This window comes from Molossus molossus, unplaced genomic scaffold, assembly GCF_014108415.1.
Source record: "Molossus molossus isolate mMolMol1 unplaced genomic scaffold, mMolMol1.p scaffold_m16_p_6, whole genome shotgun sequence".
Lineage (NCBI taxonomy): Eukaryota > Metazoa > Chordata > Mammalia > Chiroptera > Molossidae > Molossus > Molossus molossus.
This window is the reverse complement of record NW_023425399.1, coordinates 52518169-52545317: the sequence shown is the minus strand read 5'-3', so window position 1 is coordinate 52545317 and position 27149 is coordinate 52518169. Positions and strand designations below refer to the sequence as shown.

Here is a 27149-nt window from a genome sequence, read left to right as displayed (position 1 = left end):
TATATGGGGTGCATATATGTTTATCAAGGTTATATCTTCCTGTTGTATAGATCCTTGCAATATTATGTAGTGGGCTTCTTTGTCTCTAGTTATGGCCTTCCAATCTGAAGTCTATTTTATCAGATATCAGTATTGCTACCCCAGCTTTTTTTTCTTTTCCATTGCTTGAAAGATTTTTTTTCCATCCCTTCACTTTCAATCTGTTGAGTCTTTTGTTGTGAGGTGGGTTTCTTGTAAACAGCATATAGATGAGTCTTGCTTTCTTATCCAATCAGCTACTCTGTGTCTTTTAAGGGAGCATTCAGATCCATTTACATTTAAGGTGGTTATTGATATGTACTTATTTATTGCCATTATTGTTTAGTGTGGTTCTATTTTTCTTCCCATTTCTCCTGGTAATTACAGCAGTCCTTTTGACATTTCTTGCAGTGCTGGTTTGGTGTTAATGTATTCCCTTAGCCTTATTTGTTGGGAAGCTCTTTATTTGACCTTCTATTTTGAACGATAGCCTTGCTGGGTAGAGTAGTCTTGGATTCAGATCCTTGTTTTTCATGACCTTGATTACTTCATGCCATTCCCTTCGAGCCTGTAATGTTTCTTGTGAGAAGTCAGCTGAGAGCCTTATGGGGGTTCCTTTGTAGGTAACCTGTTGCTTATCTCTTGCTGCTTTTAGGATTCTCTCTTTGTCTTGAATTTTTGGCAGTTTGATTACTATGTGTCTTGGTGTGGGCCTGTTTGGGTTCTTCTTACTTGGGGCTCTCTGAGCTTCTTGAACTTGAATGCCTTCTTCCTTCACCAAATTAGGGAAGTTTTCTGTCACTATTTCTTTGAATATATTCTCTAGCCGTCGCTTACTTTCTTCTTTCTTCAGGGACTCCTATGATACGAATATTATTACGTTTCCAGTTGTCCCACAATTCTCTTAAGCTCTCTTCTTGTTTTTTAATCTTTTTTTCCTTTTGGTTTCTGATTGGTTGATTTCTTCTAGCCTGTCTTCTAATTCACTGATCCGGTCCTCAGCTTCCCCTACTCTGCTTTTTTAGACCTTCCAGTGTGTTTTTCATTTCTGATATGTCATTCTTCATTTCTTCCTGTTGGTTTTCATTTCCAGCTGGTTTATTTTCAACATTTCTATGTCTTTACTAATGTTGCTCATGTCCTTACACATGCTGTTGAGCTTCCGCAACATCATGACTCTAAATTCTAGTTCTGTTAACTTGCTTAACTGCACCTCATTTATTTCATCTTCTGTAGAGGTCTCTTGATCTTTCATTTGGCTTTTGTTTCTGTTTCTCACCATTTTCGTTATCACAGTGGGCTTTGGAGTCTGCCAGGTTTTCCCAGTGGGTGTTGGTGTTTTGGTTGTTTGTGGTTCCCTCTCCTGGGTTTGGATGCACCAGGGAGGACCCACTTTAATCCCGCCAAGTCCCCTATTCTCCGGGAGTCTGTGTGGCTCCAGCGGAGAGTTTAGCAGGCTATAGCGTTAGGAGGGCCCATGCAGGGTGGCAAGGGAGGCGGTGGGAATAATTTCCCGCCGAGTTCCCTGGTCCCGCCCAGTTCCCTGGGGGCCGTGAGTCTGTGGGGCTTCAGGGGCTACAGAGTTTCCAGGGCCCTGCAAGGCGGGGAGGGAGGAGGTAGAATGAACTTTCTGCCGCGTTCCCCGGTCCCACCGAGTTGCCTTGGGTCTGCGAGTCTGTGCGGCTTCAGCGGCTGCAGAGTTTCCAGGGCCATGCACGGCGGGGAGGGAGGCGGTAGAATTAATTTTCCGCCACGTTCCCCGTCCACCGAGTTGCCTGGGGTCTGCGAGTCTGTGCGGCTTCAGCGGCTGCAGAGTTTCCAGGGCCATGCACGGCGGGGAGGGAGGCGGTAGAATTAATTTTCCGCCACGTTCCCCGGTCCCACCGAGTTGCCTGGGGTCTGCGAGTCTGTGCGGCTTCAGCGGCTACAGGGTTTCCAGGGCCGTGCACTGCGGGGAGGGAGGCGGTAGAATTAATTTTCCTCCGCGTTTCCCAGTCCCCTCCGAGTTCCCTGGGGGCCAGGAGTCTGTGCGGCTTCAGCGGCTACAGGGCCTTGCACGGCAGGAGGGGAGGCAGTAGAATTAACTTTCCGCCTAGTTCCCCGGTCCCTCCGAGTTCCCTGGTCCCCGCCCAGTTCCCTGGGGGCCAGGAGTCTGTGCGGCTTCAGCGGAGAGCCTAGCCTAGCCGGCTACAGAGTTTCCAGGGCCGTGCATGGCGGGGAGGGAGGCGGTAGAGTTAACTTTCCACCGCGTTCCCTGGTCCCACCGAGTTGCCTGGGGCCTGCGAGTCTGTGCGGCTTCAGCGGAGAGCCTAGCCTAGCCGGCTACAGTGTTTCCAGGCCGTGCACGGTGGGGAGGGAGGCGGTAGAATTAATTTTCCTCCCGCGTTTCCCGGTCCCGCCGAGTTTCCCTGGGGGCCAGGAGTCTGTGCGGCTTCAGCGGCTACAGGGCCTTGCACGGCAGGAGGGAGGCAGTAGAATTAACTTTCCGCCTAGTTCCCCGGTCCCGCTGAGTTTCCTGGTCCCGCCCAGTTCCCTGGGGGCCAGGAGTCTGTGCGGCTTCAGCGGAGAGTTTGGCCCACTACAGAGTTCCCAGGGCTGTGCACGGTGGGAAGAAAGACAGTAGAGTTAACTTCCCGTCTACTTCCCGGGCCCCTGCCCAGGCGCTGCGGACCCTGGGGTCTTGGTCCCCTCTCCCGTCCTCGCAAGCCTACCAGGACTGAGTGGGTGTTTCTGGTTAAGTGGTCCTCCAAGATGTCTTTCGGCTGCCCTTTCCTGACGGTTTGCCTTTATTTTCCTTGTAAATCCAGTTTGGTCTTGGGAGACGGTCCTGGGTCCCTCCATTCACTTCGCCGCCATTTTCTCAGTCTCGAGAGTCTTGATTACCTCTTCAATTTCCTTAGTTTTATTGTTCTGTTCAAGTTTTCTATCTCTTCCCGGTCTAGTTTTGGGAGGCTGTGTGTTTCTAGAAATTTGTCTATTGCTTAGATTGTCGAATTTGTTGCCATATAATTATTCATAGTAGCTATTAATGATCTTTTGTATATCTCTGGTGTCAGTTTTGATTTTGGTGCATTTGGGTTCTCCCTTTCTGTTTCTTGGTGAGTCTAGCTAAGGGTCCATCATGTTGTTTATCTTTCAAAAAACCAGCTCTTTGTTTTATTGATCTTTTGAATTGTTTTTTTTTTTTTTTTGTCTCTATGACGTTTATTTCTGTTCTGATTTTTACTATGTCCTTCCTTCTACTTACTCTGGGGTTTTCTTTTTGTTTGCTTTCTAATTATTTAAGTTGTGTGGTTAGTCAATCAATTAGAAATTTTTCTTTTTTTTTTTTTGAGGTAGGCCTGTAGTGCTATGAATTTCCCTCTCAGAACTGCTTTTGCTGCATCCCATAGATTTTGTGTTGTTGTGTGTTAATGTTCATTGGTTCCAGGAAGTTTTTAATTTCTTCTTTGATCTCGGTAATTCATTCATTGTTTAATAACATGCTATTTAGCCTCCATGTGTTGAAATGTCTTTGCATGTTTTGTTGCAGTTGATTTCTAGTTTAATGCCATTGTGATCTGAGAAGATGATTGATATGATTTCAATCTTCTTGAACTTGTAGAGATTAGTTTGTGCCCTATCTTGTGGTCTATCTTTGAGAATGTCCCATGTGCACTTGAGAAGAATGTGAATTCTGTAGTTTTGGGGTGTAATTCTCTGTAGATATCTATTAAATCCAGTGCTTCATTTAGAGTCTCTGTTTCCCTTGCTAATATTTTGTCTGGAGGATCTACCAGTGATGTCAGCATGGTGATGAAGTTCCCTGCTATGATTTTATTGCTGTTGATTTCTCCTTTGAACTCCTCTAGAAGATTTTTAATATATTTTGGTGCTCTTACATTGGGTGTATATAGTTTATCAAGGTTATATCTTCCTGTTTGATAGATCCTTTCAATATTACGTAGTGGCCTTCTTTGTCTCTAGTTATGGCTTTCATTTTGAAATCTATTTTATCAGATATAAGTATTGCTACCCCAGCTGTTTTTTGCTTTCCGCTTGCTTCGAAAATTTTTTCCATCCCTTTACTTTCAACCTATGTGAGTTTTTTGTTGTGAGATGGGTTTCTTGTAAACAACATACAGATGAGTCATGCTTTCTTATCCAATCAGCTACTCTGTGTCTTTTTATGGGAGCATTCAGTCCATTTACATGTAAGGTGATTATTTTATTTTATTTTTTTATATGAATTTTATTTATTTTTTGTTACAGATATTTTACCTTTTTACCCCATTGGCACCCCCCACCCCACCCCACCCCCGCCCAGTCCCCGGCTTAGTTGTCCATGTCCATTGGTCATGCACACATGCATATAAGTTCTGTGGTTTATCTTCCCACCACACCACACCCCCATCCCCTCTTCTGAGGGATGTCAGTCTGTGCCCTACTTCCATGTGTCTGGGTCTACTGTATTCCTCAGACTGTTATGTTCATTATATTCCGTATAAAAGTGAGATCATGTGGTATTTATCTTTTCTGCTTGGCTTCTTTCACTTAGGATAATACTTTCCAGGTCCCTCCATGTCATCTCAAAGGATAAGAGATCTTTCTTTCTTACCGCTGCATAGTACTCCATTGTGTATATGTACCACAGCTTTTTTATCCATTTGTCTACTGGTGGGCACTTGGGCTGTTTCCAGATCTTAACTATTGTAAATAGTGCTGCTATGAACATGGGGGTACATATATTCTTCCTGATTGGTGTTTCAGGCTTCTTAGGGTATATTCCTAGCAGTGGGATCACTGGATCAAATGGAAGTTCAAGTTTTAATTTTTTGAGGTAACACCGTATTGTTTTCCACGCGGCTGCACCAGTCTGCATTCCCACCAGCAGTGTATTAGAGTCCCCTTTTCTCCACACCCTCGCCAACACTTTTTGTTTGATGATTTGTTGATGGCGGCCATTCTGACAGGTGTGAGGGGATACCGCCTTGTTTTAATTTGCATCTCTCTGATGATTAGTGATGTTGAGCATTTCTTCATATGTCTTTTGGCCATTTGTATGTCCTGTTTTGAGAGGTGTCTATTCAGCTACTCTGCCCATTTTTTAATTGGGTTCTTTGTCTTCCTTTTGTGGAGTTGTATGAGCACTCTATATATATTGGAGATTAACCCCTTATCTGATACATCATTGGCAATGATGTTCCTCCCATACAGTGGGTAGCCTTTCCGTTTTGATGATTGTATCTTTCGCTGTGCAGAAGCTTTTTAGTTTGATGTAGTCCCATGTGTTCATTTTCCTTTGTTTCTGTTGCCTTAGATGATGTATCAGTGAAAATTCTGCTGCATATGATGTCTGAAATTTTGTTACCTACATTTTCTTCTAGAATTTTTATGGATTCACGGGTCACATTTAAGTCTTTTATCCATTTCGAGTTTATTTTTGTGTATGGTGTAAGTTGATGGTCTAGTTTCATTTTTTTGCATGTAGCTGTCCAATTTTCCCAACACCATTTATTAAAGAGGCTGTCCTTAGTCCACTGTATGCTCTTGCCACCTTTGTCAAATATTAATTGAGCTTATTGCCTTGGGTCCATTCTGGGTTTTCAGTTCTGTTCCACTGGTCTATATGCCTGTTCTTGTGCCAGCACCAGGCTGTTTTGATTACAGTCGCTTTGTAGTATAACCTGATATCTGGTATTGAGATCCCGCCTACTTTGTTCTTCTTTTCAAGATTGCTGTGGCTATTCGGGGTCTTTTTTGGTTCCATATGAAATTTTGAAGTATTTGTTCTAGTTCTGTGAAATATGTTGTTGGTATTTTGATGGGATTGCATTGAATCTATAGATTGCTTTGGGTAGTATGGACATTTTAATGATGTTAATTCTTCCAATCCATGAACAGGGTATGTGCTTCCATTTTTTTATATCTTCCTCTATTTCTTTTTTCAATGACCTGTAGTTTTCTGCAAATAGGTCCTTTACTTTTTGGTTAAGTTATTCCTAGGTATCTTAATTTTTTTGGCACGATGGTAAATCGGATTGTTTTTTCAGTTTCTCCTTCTGTGAGTTCATCATTGGTGTACAAGAATGCCGTCGATTTCTTGACGTTAATTTTCTATCCTGCTACTTTGCCAAATTCATTTATTAAGTCTAGTAGATTTTTGATGGAGTCTTTAGGGTTTTCTATGTATAATATCATGTGATCTGCAAATAATGACAGTTTTACTTCCTCCTTTCAATTTGGATCCCTTTTATTTTTTCTTCCTGTCTGATTGCCATGGCTGAGATTTCCAGTGCAATGTTAAATAAGAGTGGCAAAAGTGGACATCCCTGTCTTGTTCCCATTCTTAAGGGAAATATTTTAGTTTCTGCCCATTGAGTATGATGTTGGCTGTAGGTCTTTCAAATATAGCCTTTATTATGTCGAGATATGATCCTTCCATTTCTACATTGCTGAGTGTTTTTATCAGACATGGATGCTGTATTTTGTCTAATGCTTTTTCAGCGTCTATTGATATGATCATGCGGTTTTTATTCTTTATTTTATTTATGTGGTGTATCACATTTATTGATTTACAAATTTTGTACCGCCCTTGCATCCCTGGGATGAATCCCACTTGGTCATGGTGAATAATTTTTTGATGTATTGCTGGATCCTATTTTCTAGTATTTTGCTCAGGATTTTGGCATCTATGTTCATCAGGGATATTGGCCTGTAGTTTTCTTTCTTTGTTGTGTCTTTTTCTGGTTTTGGAATTAGAATTATGCTGGCCTCATAACGAGTTTGGATGTCTTCCTTCTTCTTGAATTTTTTGAAAGAGTTTGTGGAGAATGGGTGTTAGTTCTTTTTGAATGTTCGATAAAACTCCCCCGTGAAGCCATCTGGGCCTGGGCATTTGTTTGCTGGGAGAGTCTTGATTACCTCTTCAATGTCCTTAGTTGTTATTGGTCTGTTCAAGTTTTCTATCTCTTCCGGGAATAGTTTTGGGAGACTGTGTATTTCTAGAAATTTGTCCATTTCGCTTAGATTGTCGAATTTGTTGCCATATAGTTGTTCGTAGTAGTTGTTAACAATCTTTTGTATTTCTGTGGTGTTGGTTGTTACTTCTCCTCTTTCATTTCTGATTTTGTGTATTTGGGTTCTCTCTCTTTGTTTCTTGGTGAGTCTAGCTAAGGGTCCATCAATCTTGTTTATCTTTTCGAAAAATCAGCTCTTGGTTCATTGATCCTTTGAATTGTTTTTTTGGTCTCTATGTCATTTATTTCGGCTCTGATCTTTACTATTTCCTTTCTTCTACCTGCTCTGGGGTTTTCTTTTTGTTTGCTTTCTAATTCTTTAAGTTGTGAGGTTAGACAGTCAATTAGAAATTTTTCTTGTTTTTTGAGGTAGGCCTGTAGTGCTATGAACTTCCCTCTCAGAACTGCTTTCGCTGCATCCCATAGATTTTGTGTTGTTGTGTGTTCATTTTCATTGGTTTCCAGGAAGTTTTTAATTTCTTCCTTGATCTCCTCGGTGACCCATTCATTGTTTAATAACATGCTATTTAGCCTCCATGTGTTGAAATGTCTTTGCATGTTCTTGTTGCAATTGATTTCTAGTTTCATGCCATTGTGATCTGAGAAGATGCTTGATATGATTTCAGTCTTCTTGAACTTGTAGAGATTTAGTTTGTGTCCTATCATGTGGTCTATCTTTGAGAATGTCCCATGTGCACTTGAGAAGAATGTGAATTCTGTAGTTTTGGGGTGTAATTCTCTGTAGATATCTATTAAATCCATTTGGTCTAGTGCTTCATTTAGAGTCTCTGTTTCCTTGCTAATTTTTTGCTTAGGGGATCTGTCCAGTGCTGTCAACGGGGTGTTGAAGTCCTCTGCTATGATTGTATTGTTGTCAATTTCTCCTTGGAAGTCCTCCAGAAGATTTTTAATATATTTTGGTGCTCCTATATTGGGTGCATATATGTTTATCAAAGTTATATCTTCCTGTTGGGTAGATCCTTTCAATATTATGTAGTGGCCGTCTTTGTCTCTAGTTATGGTCTTCATTTTGAAATCTGTTTTATCAGATATGAGAATTGCTGCTCCAGCTTTTTTTTGCTTTCCATTTGTTTGGAAAAATTTTTTCCATCCCTTCGCTTTCAACCTATGTGACTCTTTTGTTGAGAGGTGGGCCTCTTGTAAACAACCTATAGATGAGTCATGCTTTCTTATCCAATCAGCTACTCTGTGTCTTTTTATGGGAGCATTCAATCCATTTACGTTTAAGGTGATTGATATGTACTTATTTATTGCCATTTGTGTTTAGTGTGGTTCTATTTTTCTTCCCATTTCTACTGCTAATTACAGCAGTCCTTTTAACATTTCTTGCAGTGCTGGTTTGGTGCTAATGTATTCCCTTAGACATTTTTGTCTGGGAAGCTCTTTATTGGATCTTCTATTTTGAATGACAGCCTTGCTGTGTAGAGTAGTCTTGGATTCAGATTCTTGTTTTTCATGACTTTGATTACTTCATGCCATTCTCTTCTGGCCTGTAGTGTTTCTTGTGAGAAGTCAGCTGAGAGCCTTATGGGGTTCCCTTTGTAGGTAACCTGTTGCTTATCTCTTGCTGCTTTTAGGATTCTCTCTTTGTCTTTAATTTGTGGCATTTTAATTAATGTGTGTCTTGGTGTGGGCCTGTTTGGGTTCTTCTTACTTGGGACTCTGTGCTTCTTGAACTTGAATGCCTTCTTCCTTCACCAAATTAGGGAAGTTTTCTGTCACTATTTTTTTGAATATATTCTCTATCCCTTGCTCATTTTATTCTTCTTCAGGTATTCCTATGATGCGAATATTATTCCGTTTCCAGTTGCCCCACAGTTCTCTTATACTATCTTCCTGTTTTTAATTGTTTTTTCCTTTTGGTTTTCTGATTGGTTGATTTTTTCTACCCTGTCTTCTTAATTCACTGATCTGGTCCTCAGCCTCCTCTCCTCTGCTCATTAGACCTTCCAATGTGTTCTTTATTTCTGATATGTCACTGTTGATCTCTTCTTCATTGTTTTTAATTTCCATTTGTTTTATTTTCAGCATCTCTATGTCCTTACTAATGCTGTTGAGCTTCCTCAAGATCTTGACTCTGAATTCTATCTCTGTAACTTGCCTAACTGCTCCACATTGATATTATCTTTGGTGGAGGTGTCTTGTTCTTTTATTTGGCTTTTGTTTCTGTTTCACCATTTTGGTTGTCAAGATTTTTCTGTGGGTAGTGGTGTTCTGCTGTTTGTGGCTCCCTCTCCTGGGTTTAGTTGAGTGGGGAGGACCCATGTTAAACACCACTATCAAGTGTTACATTCCTGGTTAGAGTTGCTAGCCCAGTTATCCTCTAGCTTTTTGCCTGGAGGCTAGCTGTCCAGGTTACTTGAAGAGTTTGGGTTGTTAGTTGATTGAAAAAATTCCTCCTGTGCTCAGCATTAGGGTATTTCCCAAGGGTGGGGCAGATGTTGGTTGTTAGTAGGCCTAAATTTGCATTTCAATGGCCCACAGGGTGGGGTTGAACACCTGAGGGAGGCGCTGCTGTCTCTCCCCAGTGCCGTTTGAAGGAGCAATATTACCACCGTCTTGTGTGGCTGCAACTCAGTAAAAGCTCTGAGCGCCCTCCAAATCCTGAGTTCCCTCACCCAGTTCCAGTCCAGTCTGCCCTCCCTCTGCCAGAGCCCAAGGTGAGTAGATGTGGCTGTTTTAGCCTCTGTCCCGGTTCTGTGCTGTGGAGCCGCTTGGGACTTTATCCCAAGGGTACTGCTCACAGTTAAGGCTGCTGCGGAGCTGCCCACCGTGGGCTCCCAGCCCCCATCTTGGGCCTTTGCAATCCTATCAGTATCAAGTTAGTGTCCCTGGTTATGGTCCTTGCAAGCTGCTTTTGTGTTGTTTTTTCTCATTGATTTGTCTGTATTTTAGTTGTAATCCCAGTTTGGTACTGGGAGACGGTTGTGTAGCTTCCATCCACTCCGCCGCCATTTTGGAATTCCTTATTATGGCCCTCGTTTTGATGTCTATCTTATCAGATATGAGTACTGCTATACCAGCTATTTTTTTCATGTCCATTTGTCTGGAAAAATTTTTTCCGTCCCCTCACTTTCATCCTGTGTGAGTCTTTTGTTGTGAGATGGGTCTCTTGTACACAGCATATATATGGGTCTTGTTTTCTTATCCAATCAGCTACCCTGTGTCTTTTGATTGGGATATTTAAGCCATGTACATTTGAGGTAATTTTTGATAGATACTTATTAGTTGCCATTTTTATTTTATGCCTGTGTTCCTCTCTCTCTCTCTCTTTTCTTCTTCTTCTCTTCTTCTCCTTCCCCTTCTCCTTCTCCTTCTCCGTCTCCTTCTCCTTCTTCTCCTTCTTCTTACTGCCATCCCTTTAGCATTTCTTGCAGTGCAGGTTTGGTGGTAGTAAATTCCTTTAGCTTGCTTTTTGTCTGTGAGGCTATTTCACCTTTAATTTTGAATGGTAGCCTTGCTGGATAGAGTAGTCTTGGATTCAGACCCTTGCCTTTCATTACTTTGTACACTTCATTATACTCCCTTCTGGCTTGCAGTGTTTCTATTGAGAAATCAGCTGACAGTCTAATGGGAGCTCCCTTGTAGTTAACTTTCTGTCACTCTCTTGTTTCCTTTAAGATTCTTTCTTTGTCTTTAATGTTTGCCATTTTTGTTATGATGTGTCTAGCTGTGAGTCTTCTCATGTTCATATTGATAGGGTGTCCTTGTGTTTCCTGGACTTGTGTGACTTTTTCCTTCACCAGTTTAGGGACATTTTCTGTCATTGTTTCTTCTAACAGGTTCTCTATTCCTTTCTCTGATACTTCTCCTTCTGGTACCCCTATGATGCGAATGTTGTTACGCTTTTGATGTCTCAAAGCTACTTTAAAATGCCCTGTTTTTAATTTTCTCCCCCTATTTGCTGCTCTATTTGGGCTTTTTTTTTTTCCTGCCTTGTTTTCTAACTCACTGATTCAGTCTTCGGCTTCTTCTAATCTGATGTTGAATGCTTCTAAGTTTTTTTTCATATCACCTATGTTGTTCTTTATTTTCTCTTGATTTTTATTCATAGCTTTTACCTCTTTTTCTAAGCTAATGTAGTTCCCGCTGAGTTGTCTATAATTCTCATTGAGTTGCTTCTAGTTCTCTCTGAATTGTTTGAGCACCCTTAAAATCATTGCTTTGAATTCTTTTTTTTTTAATTATTTTTTTATTGATTAATTTTTGTTACAGATGATTCTCCTTTTTTCCCCCACTGATTCCCCCCTCCCCCTCCCCTCCCTGCCCCTTCCCCAGATTGTTGTCCATGTTCACTGTTCATTCATACATGAGTATAAGTTCTGTGGTTCATCCCTCCCCCACCTCCCCACTCATTAGGGGATTGTCAGTCTGTACCCTGCTTCCGCGTCTCTGGGACTTCCCCATTCCTCAAACTGTTATGTTCATTATATTCCACAAATCAGTGAGATCATATGAAATTTGTCTTTCTCTGTTTGGCTTGTTTCACTTAGGATGATACTTTCCAGGTCCCTCCATGTAGTCTCAAAGGATAAGAGATCTTTCTTTCTTACCGCTGCGTAGTACTCCATTGTGTATATGTACCACAGCTTTTTGATCCATTCGTCTACTGATGGGCACTTGGGCTGTTTCCAGATCTTAGCGATTGTAAATAGTGCTGCTACAAAGATGGGGGTACATATATTCTTTCTGATTGGTATTTCAGGCTTCTTAGGATATATTCCTAAAAGTGAGATCACTGGGTCAAATGGAAGGTCAATTTTTAATTTTTTGAGGTGATACCATATTGTTTTCCATAGTAGCTGTACCAGTCTGCATTCCCACCAGCAGTGTACTAGAGTCCTCTTTTCTCCACACCCTCGCCAACACTTGTTGTTTGATGATTTGTTGATGGCGGCCATTCTGACAGGTGTGAGGGGATACCTCATTGTTGTTTTGATTTGCATCTCTCTGATGAGTAGTGATGATGAACATTTCTTCATATGTCTCTTAGCCATTTGTATGTCCTGTTTGGAGAGGTGTCTATTTAGTTCCTCTGCCCATTTTTTAATTGGATTCTTTGTCTTCCTTTTGTGGAGTTGTATGAGCACTCTATATGTATTGGAAATTAACCCCTTATCTCATATATCATTGGCAATTATGCTCTCCCATACAGTGGGTAGCCTTTCCGTTTTGATGATTGTATCTTTCGCTGTGCAGAAGCTTTTGAGTTTGATGTAGTCCCATGTGTTCATTTTCTCCTTTGTTTCTATTGCCTTAGGTGATGTGTCAGTAAAAATTGTGCTGCGTATGATGTTTGAGATTTTGTTGCCCACAGTCTCCTCTAGGATTTTTATGGATTCATGAGTTACATTGAAGTCTTTTATCCATTTTGAGTTTATTTTGGTGTAGGGTGTAAGTTGATGGTCTAGTTTCATTTTTCTGCAAGTAGCTGTCCAATTTTCCCAGCACCATTTATTAAAGAGGCTGTCCTTACTCCACTGTATGCTCTTGCCACTTAGTCAAATATTAATTGAGCATATTGCCTTGGGTCCGTTTCTGGGTTCTCTGTTCTGTTCCACTGGTCTATATACCTGTTCTTGTGCCAGTACCAGGCTGTTTTGATTATAGTGGCTTTGTAGTATAACCTGAAATCTGGTATTGTGATCCCTCCAACTTTGTTCTTACTTTTCAAGATTGCTGTGCCTATTCGAGGACTTTTTGGTTCCATATGAACTTTTGAATTAATTGTTCTAATTCTGTGAAGTATGCCGTTGGTATTTTGATGGGGATTGCGTTGAATGTATAGATTGCTTTGGGGAATATGGACATTTTAATGATGTTAATTCTCCCAATCCATGAACAGGGTATGTGCTTCCACTTTTTTATATCTTGCTCTATGTCTTTTTTCAAAGACCTGCAGTTTTCTGCGAATAGGTCCTTTATTTCTTTGGTTAAGTTTATTCCTAGGTATCTTAATTTTTTTGCTGCAATGGTAAATGGGATTTTTTGCTTAGTTTCTCTTTCTGTGAGTTCATCATTGGTGTATAAGAATGCCATCGATTTCTTGACGTTAATTTTGTATCCTGCTACTTTGCCAAATTCATTTATTAAGTCTAGTAAACTTTTGATGGAGTCTTTGGGGTTTTCTATGTACAGTATCATGTCATTTGCAAATAATGACAATTTCACTTCCTCCTTTCCAATTTGGATCCCTTTTATTTTTTCTTCTTGTCTGATTGCTGTGGCTAAGACTTCCAGTACTATGTTAAATAGGAGTGGTGAAAGTAGGCATCCTTGCCTTGTTCCTGTTCTTAAGGGAAATGCTTTTAGTTTTTGCCCATTGAGTATGATGTTGGCTGTAGGTCTTTCATATATGGCCTTCATTATGTCTAGATATGATTGCTCTATTTCCACACTGCTGAGCGTTTTTATCAGAAATGGATGCTGGATTTTGTCGAATGCTTTTTCAGCATCTATTGATATTATCATGTGGTTTTTATTCTTCATTTTATTTATGTGGTGTATCACATTTATGGATTTGCGAATATTGTACCAGCCTTGCATCCCTGGGATGAATCCCACTTGGTCATGGTGGATAATTTTTCTGGTGTATTGCTGGATCCAATTTGCTAGTATTTTGTTCAGGATTTTGGCATCTATGTTCATCAGGGATATTGGCCTGTAGTTTTCTTTCTTTGTAGTGTCGTTTTCTGGTTTTGGAATTAGAATTATGCTGGCTTCATAAAACGAGTTTGGAAGTCTTCCTTCTTCTTGAATTTTTTGAAATAGTTTGAGGAGAATGGGTATTAGTTCTTCTTTGAATGTTCGGTAAAACTCCCCTGTGAAGCCATCTGGGCCTGGGCTTTTGTTTGCTGGAAGAGTCTTGATTACATCTTCAATTTCTTCTGTTGTTATTGTTTTGTTCAAGTTTTCAATCTCTTCCTGATCCAGTTTTGGGAGACTATGTGTTTCTAGAAGTTTGTCCATTTCGCTTAGATTTTCGAATTTGTTACCGTATAATTGTTCATAGTAGTTGTTAATGATCTTTTGTATTTCTGTGGTGTCAGTTGTTATCTCTCCTCTTTCATTTCTGGTTTTATGTATTTGGGTTCTCTCTCTTTGTTTCTTGATGAGTCTAGCTAACGGTCCATCAATCTTGTTTATCTTTTCGAAAAACCAGCTCTTTGTTTTATTGATCCTCTGAATTGTTTTTTTTTTGGTCTCTATGTCGTTTATTTCTGCTCTGATCCTTACTAGTTCCTTTCTTCTACTTGCTCTGGGGTTTTCTTTTTGTTTACTCTCTAGTTCTTTAAGTTGTGAGGTTAGGTAGTCTATTAGAGATTTTTCTTCTTTTTTGAGGTAGGCCTGTAGTGCTATGAACTTCCCTCTCAGAACTGCTTTTGCTGCATCCCATAGATTTTGTATTGTTGTGTCCCCATTTTCATTGGTTTCCAGGAAGTTTTTGATTTCTTCCTTGATTTCCTCGGTGACCCATTCATTGTTTAATAACATTCTGTTTAGCTTCCATGTTTTAAAATGTCTTTGTATGTTATTCTTGCAATTGATTTCTAGTTTCATACCATTGTGGTCTGAGAAGATGCTTGTTATAATTTCCATCTTCTTGAACTTGTAGAGACTTAGTTTGTGCCCTAACATGTGGTCTATCTTTGAGAATGTTCCATGTGCACTTGAGAAGAATGTGAATTCTGTAGTTTTGGGGTGTAGTTCTCTGTAGATATCTATTAAATCCATTTGGTTTAGTGCTTCATTTTGAGTCTCTGTTTTCTTGCTAATTTTTTGTCTAGAGGATTTATCTAGTGATGTGAGTGGCGTGTTGAAGTCCTCTGCTCTGATTGTATTGCTATCGATTTCTCCTTTGATGTCCTCCAATAGTTTTTTAATATATTTTGGTGCTCCTATATTGGGTGCATATTTGTTTATCAAGGTTATATCTTCCTGTTGGATAGATCCTTTCAATATTACTTAGTGGCCTTCTTTGTCTCTAGTTATGGCCTTCATTCTGAAGTTTATTTTAGCAGATATAATTATTGCTACCCCAGCTTTTTTTTCTTTTCCGTTTGCTTGAAAGATTTTTTTCCATCCCTTCGCTTTCAATCTATGTGAGTCTTTTGTTGTGAGGTGGGTCTCTTGTAAACCACATATAGATGAGTCATGCTTTCTTATCCAATCAGCTACTCTGTGTCTTTTTATGGGAGCATTCAGGCCATTTACATTTAAGGTGATTATTGGTATGTATTTATTTATTGCGATTTTTGTTTAGTGTGGTTCTATTTTCCTTTCCATTTCTCCTGGTAATTACAGCAGTCCTTTTAACATTTCTTGCAGTGCTGGTTTGGTGCTAATGTATTCCCTTAGCCTTTTTTTTTGTCTGAAAAGCTCTTTATTTGACCTTCTGTTTTGAATGATATCCTTGCTAGGTAGAGTAGTCTTAGATTCATATCCTTGTTTTTCATGACCTTGATTACTTCATGCCATTCCCTTCTGGCCTGTAGTGTTTCTTGTGAAATGTCAGCTGAGAGCCTTATGGGGGTTCCTTTGTAGGTAACCTGTTGCTTATCTCTTGCTGCTTTTAGGATTCTCTTTGTCTTTAATTTTTGGCAGTTTGATTACTATGTGTCTTGGTGTGGGCCTGTTTGGGTTCTTCTTACTTGGGGCTCTCTGAGCTTCTTGAACTTGAATGCCTTCTTCCTTCACCAAGCTAGGGAAGTTTTCTGTCAGTATTTCTTTGAATATATTCTCTAGCCTTTGCTTACTTTCTTCTTCTTCAGGGACTCCTATGATGCGAATATTTTTACGTTTCCAGTTGTCCCACAGTTCTCTTAAGCTCTCTTCCTGTTTTTTTAATCATTTTTTCCTTTTGTTTTTCTGATTGGTTGATTTCTTCTTGCCTGTCTTCTAACTCACCGATCCGGTCCTCAGGTTCCCCTACTCTGCTTTTTAGACCTTGCAGTGTGTTTTTCATTTCTGATATGTCATTCTTCATTTCTTCCTGTTGGTTTTTCATTTCCAGCTTGTTTATTTTCAACATTTCTATGTCTTTACTCATGTTGCTCATGTCCTTAACACATGCTGTTGAGCTTCCGCAACATCATGGCTCTGAATTCTAGTTCTGTTAACTTGCTTAACTGCACCTCATTTATTTCATCTTCTGTAGAGGTCTCTTGTTCTTTCATTTGGCTTTTGTTTCTGTTTCTCACCATTTTGGTTATTACAGTGGGCTTTGGAGTCTGCCAAGTTTTCCCAGTGGGTGTTGGTGTTCTGCTGTTTGTGGCTCCCTCTCCTGGGTTTGGATCCACCAGGGAGGACCCACTTTAAACACTACTGTCAAGTCTTAGCCTTTCTGGTTAGTGTTGCAAGCCCAGGGAATGGTAGTTATCCTCTAGCTTTTTTTTGCCTGGAGTCTATTAGTAGAGGTCACCTGCAGATCCTTGGTTTCTGAGTTGCCTGGAAAACTCCCTCAGGTGCTCAGTGCATGACGATTTCCTGAGAGTGAGGCAGGTGTTGTTTGTTAATGGGCCTCAATTAGCATTTCAATGGCCACCAGGTGGGGTTGAATCTCTGAGGGAGAGGCCACTGCCTTTCCCCAGGGCCCTGAGAAAAAGTAAAATGACCAGTCCTGTGTGGCTGCACTCAGCAAAAGCTCTTAGCACCTTCCAAAACCTGAGTGTCCCCACACAGTTCCAGTCAAGTCTGCCTTCCCTCTGCCGGAGCCCAAGGTGAGTGGCTGTTGCCAATTTAGCCACTGTCCGGACTCTGTGTCCTGGAGCCACCTGGGATTTTTCACCCGAGGGTGCTGCTTCCAGCCAAGGGCGGCTGTGGCTGTGGCACCAGCTGAGGGGTTTGCACTCAGGAGAAGCCCCAGGACTGAGCCGCGGTAGCGGGACATTGCAGAGGTGGCAGTATCGTCTAGCACAGTCCCCTGGTCCACGCGAGTTCGCGCGGAGCCTGTCGAGGGCTCAGCACGCAGAGTTCGCAGGACTCAGCCTTGGTAGCAGAATCCCGCCAAGTTCGCAGGACTCAGCCTGGTAGCAGAATCCCGCCAAGTCCCCTGTTCTCTGGGAGTCTGTGTGGCTCCAGCTGAGAGCTTAGCAGGCTACAGCGTTCCAGGGCCCATGCAGGGTGGCAAGGGAGGCGGTGGGAGTAACTTCCCGCCGCGTTCTCTGGTCCCGCCGAGTCCCTTGGACTCTGCGAGTCTGTGTGGCTCCAGCTGAGAGTTTAGCCGGCTACAGAGTTCCTAGGGCCCATGCAGGGTGGCAAGGGAGACGGTAGGAGTAACTTCCCGCCGAGTTCCCTGGTCCCGCCGAATTCCCTGGGGCCCGCGAGTCTCTGTGGCTCCAGCGGAGAGTTTAGCAGGCTACAGAGTTCCCAGGGCCCATGCAGTGTGGCAAGGGAAACGGTAGGAGTAACTTCCCGCCGAGTTCCCTGGGGCCCGCGAGTCTGTGCGGCTCCAGCGGAGAGTTTAGCCGGCTACAGAGTTCCAAGGGCCCATGCAGGGTGGGGAGGGAGACGGTAGCAGTCACTTCCAGCTGCGTTCCCTGGCCCCTGCCCAGGCCGCTGCGGACCCTGGGCTCTCGGTCCCCTCTCGTGTCCTCGCAAGCCTACCAGGATTGAGTGGGTGTTTCTGGTTAAGTGGTCCTCCAAGATGTCTTTTGGCTGCCCTTTCCTGACGATTTGCCTTTATTTTCGTTGTAAATCCAGTTTGGTCTTGGGAGATGGTCTGTGTCGCTCCATTCACTTTGCCACCATTTTCTCGACTCTCTGCTTTGAATTCTTTATCTGACATTGCTTTTTTCCATTTCATGTAGTTCTTTTTCTTGTGATTCCTCCTTTTCTTTCATTTGGGTGTTATTTCTCTGTCTACCCATTTTAGCCATCTGGTAGTACTAGATCCAGTAAGGGATGTTGGGATGTGTAGGCAGGTAGGTGTGTATCAAATAGGGCTGCTGTGCCTCCTAGACTGTTCTGGTGCATGTCACCTCTTGCCTGCTGTGGGTCCTGGAGGATTGACTACTGGCAGCTGGTATTGGTCTGTCCTGGTAGGTGCTGCTGCTGGATCGCATGGGCCCCACAGAAGCCACATTCCTCATTGGTTGCTGGTGCCACTAGCAGCTGGAGCCCCACTGGAGCCCCGGCTCCCTTCCTGTCCCACAGGCAGTTGGATCGCTCAGGCCCCGCTTGAGCCCTGACTCCCTGCTGGTCTCGTGGGCAGCTGGATCGCACAGGCCCCGCTGGATCCTCAGGTCCTGCCACTGGTGGCTGAGGAGCATTGCTGCCCGGTGGGGCTCAGCTCCTGCTAAGCCTTTGCTGAAGCTTTTGGGGATGGGTCTCAGCTGCTGGTCTGTGCTAGTGTTGCCTGGGGATGGATGTCTGTTCCCAAACCTCTGTTGCTGGGGGTATGTCTTGACTCTGATCAGGCTCCTACTGTGGGGGATGGTACTGGGCTCCCAGCCATTTTCAGTTCCCAGCAGGCACCTTGACAGTGCTGCTACTGTGCACTGGACTGTTTGACAGAGAGGGGTCCACTGGTCCGATGGTGCCAGGTGCACTTGTGGGCTCAGGTCACTGGGCCCTAGCTACTCCTGCTGCCTCCTCCCAGACTGTTTTTAGTTTTATTTGCTCTACTCTAGCATATGGAGATGAGTTCTTGGTCATTTGGTTCCAGGTTTGTATAGTGCCAAAGTTTATTCCTTTTGTTTCACCCCATGCATGAGCTAGCAGACACCATCAGCTATGGAGTATGGAGCCTGGTTTCCTTGGAGCCTCTTACAGCTGAGGAGTAAATAGGAAGTCTCAGGACTGGAGGATTTTATTTGGCATGCTATGTCCTAGAGGTTGTTAATGCTCCGACTTTTCATGGTGGGGCCTAGGGAAAAGGTTTTCACCTCCACAGAGCAAGGGTCATTATTCCTGCCCTCAGGAACTATCTGAGGTCTCTGAGGTCTGTCCCCACCCGGACAAAGTAGGGAGCCCCCTACACCTTGAGAACTAGATAGGGAGGCACTGATAGTACTTGCACCAGCAAAGGAGGGTAGATAGACCTACAGCTCAGTGTGGACCAAAGGTTCGTGTTCATCCTCAGAGTGCCCTGAGAATCTGGAGTAGAGAAGGCAATCCCTGAGCTCCTTAGAGCCCTGGTACCTACCTGCTCTGATGCCTGTACATAGTCTGTCTCTATCAGTTCTAGAGCTGGTGAACTCTGCCTGATGTGGAAGGCCGCCTAGCCTGAGCACACTGTAGGCCCAGGTCTGCCCTGGCCAGGTCTCTCCTGCTCTATCTTGTGTCTGTCCTGCCAGACTGCTGCTTCTACAGAAAGCCAGGGAAGCTCCTGCCACATATACGGGTACCTCTTCTCCGTGGCCAGTGTTCAGGAGGACTGGGTATTGGGCCCTAATGGGAGTTTGTTAAGTTTAGACACGAACGGGAAAAGACCCCAAGCTTTTTACCTTTGGCCATGCTGGGTCAGTTGATAGTAAAGGCCCCACAGGAAGGCTCTTCCCACTGCTTCTAGGCCCTCATTTCCACAGCCCAGGCCCCTTTACCACCAGGTTGTGAGCATCTTACTGGATGTTTTTGAAGCAGAAATAGATAACCTCAGTTCTGGGGGAGACTTACACATGGTAGGTACAGCAGTACATTTATAATCCCAGAAAAAGGACGGCATTGGACATCCATACAGTCAGCATCATGGCATACCTGGAGCCAGCTCACCACACTGAGCTGCTGGAGCTCTTCTGGTTTACAACAGCCCAGTGTTTAGGGGAGAGAGGGCATGCAGAGGACCCTGGGTCAAGTACGCTTCCTGTTGCAGTATAGAAAACATTCTTTGTTCCTTCATCACCTTTCCCTGTGGACTCCAGAGGGTAGAGACGGGACTTCCCACCTTCCCTTTGCATCCTCCTGTCTTTCTCAAAGTTGGGCCACTGAGTTGTTTTCTAAGGCCTCCAAAGGCCTTCTCTCTCTCTGTGTCTACCTTCTAGACCTTCTGTGTGATTCCAGTCAAAGTGTGGGCTGGTGGCCTGCCAATTGGAACCAGCGCTTTTGGCATGGGTGTGTGAAATTGCCCTCCCTGTCTCCTGTGCTCGGCCATGTCCTTAGGTTCATGGGAGGCTTCCTATTTCTTTAGCTGCAGATCTGGGACACAGCCGGCCAGGAGCGATTCCGCACCATCACCCAGAGCTACTACCGCAGTGCCAACGGGGCCATCCTTGCTTATGACATCACCAAGAGGAGCTCCTTCCTGTCAGTGCCTCATTGGATTGAGGACGTAAGGAAGTATGCTGGCTCCAATATTGTGCAGCTGCTGATCGGTGAGCTGAGGGAATGGGATGGGGGCTGGCAGGGTTCCTTAGGGCCACCGATCCCGCTTGTCTGTCTCAGTTTCTCTCTCCTTTTTAAACAAAGGGCAAGCCAGAATGCAGAGAGGGGCTGAGCTTGTCTAGGTAGGAATGGAGCCAGAACTTGAACCATGATCTTACAAATTCTGATTCTCCTAATTACTTGTAAAGTTATATTCAAAATTGGAATCAGGGGAAGGAAGATAGGAAGCTAAAATTTGCTTTGCAATGTGCATGTATCCTCATAGTGATTAACACTGGTTAAATCTTTACATGTGTCTTTGGATTTAGTTCGTATAATCTGTCTACTCCTTATTTGTCAGAGCATGGAGCTGAGGCTCAGAGAATTGAAATAATTTCTCCCAGTTCACACAGCATGTGAGCATAAACACGTGACCTTTGAATTCAATTCTACTAATTGTAGTTCAGCAGAGCAGGGCTCCCCAAATGTTTGCATGCCTCCAAAGCCTTAAGGCACAGATGCTGGGCACCACCTTCAGAATGTTCAATTCAGGAGGTCTGGGTGAGATCCAGGAATGTACATTTCTAATAAGTTCCCAGGTGACGCCTGTGACATCCCTGTTGCTGGCTCAGGGACCCCACTTTGAGAACTGCTGTGGCAGGGGGATGTTGATACCTCCATTTTCCTTTTTTTTCCCCCTACACAAACTTCCTGGACCTGGGCTCAGGAAGCTTTGGGCCATTTGTGTGATTCCTGGGGTCCTCACCTCAATAGACATGCTGATTTTTCTAAGATGAGATTATACATTTGGGGCCTGGATGTGGCTCCAGGGGGACAAAGGTTGCACTTGGTTCAACATAGCCTGCCTGGATGGGGTGTGGAAGTGCTCAACACAGCTCATCTACCTGGGCAGTAATGGAGCTTTCCTTACCCAGCCTTATACTTCCCATTTATCCAGAACATTTAAAATAAAACATTTTATTATTGAATATTTTACACAAATACAAAAATAAAATAGTGTAATGAACATCAGATACCTATCACCCAGCTTCAGCAACTCCTGTTCCATTTCATCTTCACCCTTATCCCCTCCCTCTCTTGTATTATTTTTTAGGCAATTCCTAACTATAACTATTTCATCTGCAAATATTCCAGCATGAATCAAAAGATAAAAAACACTTAAAAATATATAACAATACCATTTCCACATCTAAAAATATTGACATTTCCTGAATAAAATCAAATAGCTGATATGTGTTCAGATTTGTAATTACTCATAAACAGCACATGCTTTTCTTTTTAGTTTGTTGAAATTAGGATAAATTCCACACATTGAGCTTGGTTGCTTCATCATTTAAGGTTATCAAAGAAATTTTAGATATTTATAGACACTTATCTATTTTTGTCCTCTCTATAAACATTGCAAAAGTCAACCACTCAGAAACTTAAAAATATTATTTTAGAAATTGGGTCAAGGAGTAGTTTACTAGATGATTTAGAATGTAATGAAACATCTCACACCTGTAGGACAAGCCAAAGGTATACTGTCAGGTAAAGTGGTAGTCTGTGTTCTTAGTAGTAGGAAAACAGGAGAGAATAAATAATAAACATAATAACAGAATTTTAGCAAAAAAAAAAAAAAATTAGCAGTACGAGATTTCTTTAACTTACACATTTATGGAGTACCTGCCAAGCACCAGTTGTTTTCATATTTGTTCTATCATTTAACCCCTGCTCTGCTGAAGATGGCATCATAGATGGGAAAATTGAGACTCAGAGATGAAGTGACAACTAAGAATTAGGAAGCTGGAGTTTCTACCCAGGTTTTTTTGTAGCTCTAAAGTACAGTATTCTTTTACTGCTTCTATTTCTTAGAAAGAAGCAATAAAATATACAAGCCTCTGGCAAAGGTTAAAAAAAAAAAAAGAGGGACTAAAGGATAAAATAACAGCTTTAAAATAAAAGTTTTTTAAAATTTTGTTTTGTTTTTTTAAACATCACCATGCACAACTAGTAGTTGACAGAGGGCATTGAATGGCATTGGGTTTCTCAGTTTAGTCCTGCCAAGTAGGACAGGGCTTCCTTGGCACCAGTTGACCTCACCAAGCTGCTCCTGGCCTTTCCCTACAGGGAACAAGTCGGACCTTGGCGAGCTCCGGGAGGTTCCTCTGGCTGAAGCACAGAGCCTGGTAGAACACTATGACATCCTGTGTGCCATTGAGACGTCTGCCAAGGACTCAAGCAACGTGGAGGAGGCCTTCATGAGGGTGGCCACGGAGCTGGTCATGAGGCACGGTGGTCCTCTTCTCAGTGAGAAGAGCACAGACCACATCCAGCTGGATAGCAAGGACATTGGAGAAAGCTGGGGCTGCGGGTGCTGACGGGGGTGCAGGGCAGGGAGGCAGGCAGGGGCCTCCCCATCTCCTCTCTGGTCTGCTAAGCCCAACCCTCCAGAGCTGGCCCTCTAGGGCACCAGCGATTCTAGATCAGCTGGATAAAGTCCTGGAATTATTCATCCCATGGCCTGGATGCTTGATGGCAAAGCTACCCTGAAGAAGTAAGAAGCAGGATTCCTCCTGTAGGAGGCCTGTTGGCACAGGGTAGGGTGTGGGACCCATCCTGCCAGTCAGCAGCTTTCCCTCTCATGCTCTTCACATTTCAGGACTGGCCCAAGCTCACCAGTGTGGACTGCAGCTGGAGAGGGGCCAGGAATGTGCCTCCCCTGTTCTATACATACTGGTTCTAACCATCTCATACTTTGTGTCTACTGCAGCTATGGCAGCAGGTTGCTGCTCTCTAGGGATGAGGTTGGTGCCCAGGTCATTCCAGGGCCTCCATATGCAGCTGTAGAGAGCAAGAGCAACCAGCCCAATAGGCTGGTTTCTGAGCATAACCCCAAGGAAGCCCTAACTCCTTCCAGGCAAGGAACCTTGTTTCTTCACTGCCAGCTCTAAGCTCACAGACACCATGGGGCCCAGCTTGCTGCCTTAGCAAGACGTCTCAAGTGTTCTGGTTTTCCATGTAGCTTCTTGTTTTTATTTTCAAAAATGTAGGATCACAGCAAAGCAGGGATTGTCTGCTGGCTTGGGGCCCAAAGTTTTGTCACTCAGATTACAAAACCAGTTAATTCTTCAGTATTGGGGCCTCAGAAGCTTGTGAGTTGGGAGAATGAGATAGGAATGTGGACATTTAAGGGAAAAGTAAAATTTTGCATCCTTGAAGTTCAGGTCTGAAAAATCTTTCCTGTCATTTTTAGAGCATCAGCTCCCCCACTGCTCCCAGTCTAGCTTATAGAGTTTCCCAAACTAAAAAGACAAGGCTCTGGTAATTCTGAGTCTGGCCATTTCACCCCCATGGGTCCACCTGCCCTGAACAGCCTCAATGTGTGCAGGGTGCTGAGGTTAGAAAGCAGGTTGGGGCTGAGATCACGGGGGGTCTTCAAAGCAGCACCATACTCTGCAGTGTAACTCAGAGGATACAGGGACTGGACTTGGGTGATCTTCCTAAGCCAATTCCAGTTCCTCCTTGTCAGCCCAGTCCAGCCCTCCGGCCCCTCAGTGTGGGGCCTCAGAAAATAAACTGCTCTCAGAGCCATGGGCTAGGCCACATCATGGAGAGACAGCCCAGAGCTTATTAGAGCCCAGGCAGCACCCCAAGCTCAGTCCTAGTCCCCAATGCAGGCAGTGGCACTTCAGCTCAGACTTCCCTTGCTTTCTACTCCAAGCACTTTGGTCTGTGTTGCCCCCTTTCCCAGGCAGGCCTGGCTACAGAACAAGAAGCCAAACCTTTTACAGCAGACCTATAGCAGTCTGGAAAGATAGGGTTGAGCATGAATGGCTGAGACTGAAACAGGCAGGGCAGGTGGCTCCCTTTCAAGCAGGGAGGCAGCCATGGAACTGCTGAGCCTGGTTCTGGAGGGGAAGAATGTTAGCCTGGTTGGGCCAGAAGCTACTGAGGAGCAGTCTATACTGAGGGGAATCAGCCCATTGTTAGCTGGAGTGGGGTGGAAGCTGGGAGCAAGAAGGCTGCCTGGCTTCCATCCTCCATGGCTTTGCTGATGGATGAGGCCCAGTTGCTGGCAGGGAGAGGAGAGTTGGTACCTGCCTGGCCCCTCCATTGCAGTGTCAGGGCTCCACCTGCAGAGTAGAAAATGCCCATCACTGAGGGGCTCCCCAAAGAGGATTCCATTGAGGCCAAGGGCCAAGGTCCTCCAGCCCCATGACCTCTCTGCTAAGGGCTAATATTTTGGCAGAGCTGGGCGTTGAACTTAGGCCCCAGCTAGATATCTCATGAAGCCTTACCTGCTGCTTTCAGGTGGGAAGCAGCAAGGGGTCTTGGAGTAGAGGCATGGGCCTGCATCCCTATGATTGACTTGCAGCTCCAGTTCCAGCTGAGAGTACAGGCAGCCACTAGACCCCTCTTTCCCCCAGCCTCGCAGAGCCTAGGGAAAGAGGCCCCTCTACCCCTTCATACGGATGTCCTTGGCATAAGGATCCAGGGTAGGCACAAGAATAGGTAGATAGCTGGCTGTGACAAGCTCACTTGTCACTTTGGAATGTGAGTCATTCCCCCCACCTTTAAGGCAGGAGGCCTGAAACCCTGCAAAGACTTGTCTTAGAAGGAGAAAGGAACAGTGGGCCTAGCCTGAGACCAGGGAGGCTTCTCACTGGTAACCTCTTGGTTTACCCAGAAATCAAGGAAACAACTCTTCATTTCTTCCCCTTTCACAATCCTGAGATGTTTGAAACTGGGTTGAATCGATCTCCTGCTACCCCATCCTCCATGCATGGAACAGCCTCACTCCAGGGGTTTAGCCTTGAAATTGGGGGTTACCTTGAGCTCCTCACCCACCCACCCCCACCACAGTGCTTGGAAACTACCTCCACAGTGCCCTGTCCTTTGCTCCTGACAGGCCCGTCCTCTCACCTGAACATGTCACTGATCTCCTTGGTTCCTGGGCTTCTAGCCTCCACTGCCCCAACTGACCCTCCTGCTGCTGTCAAAGTGTCAGTTGTGAAAGGTCATTCCTGGCCCTGCCATCCTAGGGTACTCAGAATGCTGTCCACACTTGACCCAGACATCCAAGGCCTTCACAGCTCCACCCTGGCTTCTGTCCATCACCTGCTTATTCCTCAGGAGCACCCTCTGTGTAGGCCAACCCCTTCCTGACCTCCCCCTACTTACTGACCCTGCCTTTTTGTTTATGTTGTTTATAATCCCACAAATGACCCAGCTGGACACCCCTGAGAACTGGCCCCACCTCAAGCTAATCTCTTGCTCATAGTACCCTCTAGCAAGAGTGAGTTCTTTCCCCACCCCTTGGCCTGTGAGGTTCCTCCACCCAATGGGCTGAAGCCATTTCCTTTAGGCTCCTAGAGAGATACTTCCTGGCCCTCAACCTCAGACATAAATGCTGGTGTTCAGGGCCTGGCCTAGGGTGTGGTATTGACTACATGGAGTCCCCATCAGGCTGGGGCCTCTCTACTTCTCTGGGCTTTAATTCTGTGTCAGATGGGGTAAGAGAAAATGGAGGAAGTATGTGAGACAGGAAACAAGGCTTACCTCTGTTTCCTCTCCCAGCAGCCTCTGGGGCAAGAGAACAGTTTAATCTCTGTTTATTTATTTTATTTTTAGAGAGGGAAGAAGAGAGAGAGAGAGAAACATCGATACACTGGTAAGAGAGAAACGTCATCAGTTGCCTCCCAGAGATCGAACCTGCAACCTAGATTTGTGCCCTGACCGGGAATCAAATCTGTGACCTTCCAGTGCACTGGACGATGCTCCAACCAACTGAGCCATACTAGTCAGGGCTCTTTCTTTGTTTATAAATCACCTAAGAACAGAAGTAGGTGGGATAAGGGGCCAGGGTGTGGGAGACAGGGCAGAGGAAGGAGAGCCAGGAATTGTCCTGGCATCTCAGGCCTGGAGGAGGGCAGTCTGGTCTGGGTGAGACAGATGTGACATGAGCTGAGGGAGAACAAGGGGGAGGTTGGTGTTTTATAGTAACGGGAGGAGGACTGGGGTGGACAAGAGATAATAGATCCTGACCCCTAAGCCAGAGAGGTGGTTCCTTGTCCTCCTAGAGGGACAGGTTGACCCCAAAGGCACAGGCCCCAACAGATGTGGTGCTGGAGGAAGCTCATTCATATTGAATTCCGTTTTCTCCAGGAGGGCTGCCAGAGGTGGGGCCTTAGGGACCCTCTGAGCACCACTGGCCTGGACTGTTTGGGGTGTGGAGGGTCTTAGCCAGCCCAAGAATGCCATTTACATTTAGGAATTTTTATGTTACCTTTTTATTAATATATAAATCTTTTTATCAGATCTATTTTTCAAAACATGGAAAAGTTGCCTTTATGGAAACTTGGAGCCAGAGTGTACACATTCTTAAACCATTAAAGAGTTTTTTTCTAATAAGCCAGTGGCACCCAAGACTGGTTCTCTTATCTTTGAGCCCAGAGCCAGCTCAGGAGGCCACCCACAGATGGTCCCACCTGCCTAGCTTTCCCGGACACATCTGCAGGCCTGGGATTGGTTGATGAGTCTATACACTGTCCACTGCCATCTGTTCCCTGGAGCCCTGTTAAGATCTCTCTGCCTCAGACTAGTGTGGAATCCCCTGGGCATAGAACGAGTCAACTGCCTAAGTAGCAGGAAGGGTTAGTCCCATCTCTGCCAGGGATACCCATGTGACCTTGGGCGAGTCACTGTACCTTTCTGGGCCCAGGTTCCGTCAGCTGGGTTTATGTGGGGAGGTAAGTTGGGGAATATTATTTGGTGATTGCCAGGGACACTAGGCATCCTCACACTTATACC

The 27149-nt window shown here is 44.3% G+C and overlaps 1 protein-coding gene across 5 annotated transcripts in view; it reads left to right on the top strand.

Moving 5' to 3' along the window:
• Window positions 1-25993, top strand: part of RAB43 (RAB43, member RAS oncogene family) — a 110959-nt gene extending 84966 nt beyond the window's left edge. For all 5 annotated transcript variants that reach the window (XM_036245814.1, XM_036245817.1, XM_036245813.1 and 2 more), the window contains 2 exons: window positions 20164-20347; window positions 22467-25993. In XM_036245814.1, coding sequence (XP_036101707.1) covers window positions 20164-20347; window positions 22467-22717 — 435 coding nt within the window. In that variant the 3' untranslated portion in view covers window positions 22718-25993. The remainder of the gene's footprint in view (window positions 1-20163; window positions 20348-22466) is intronic.
• Window positions 25994-27149: the final 1156 nt, after the last annotated feature.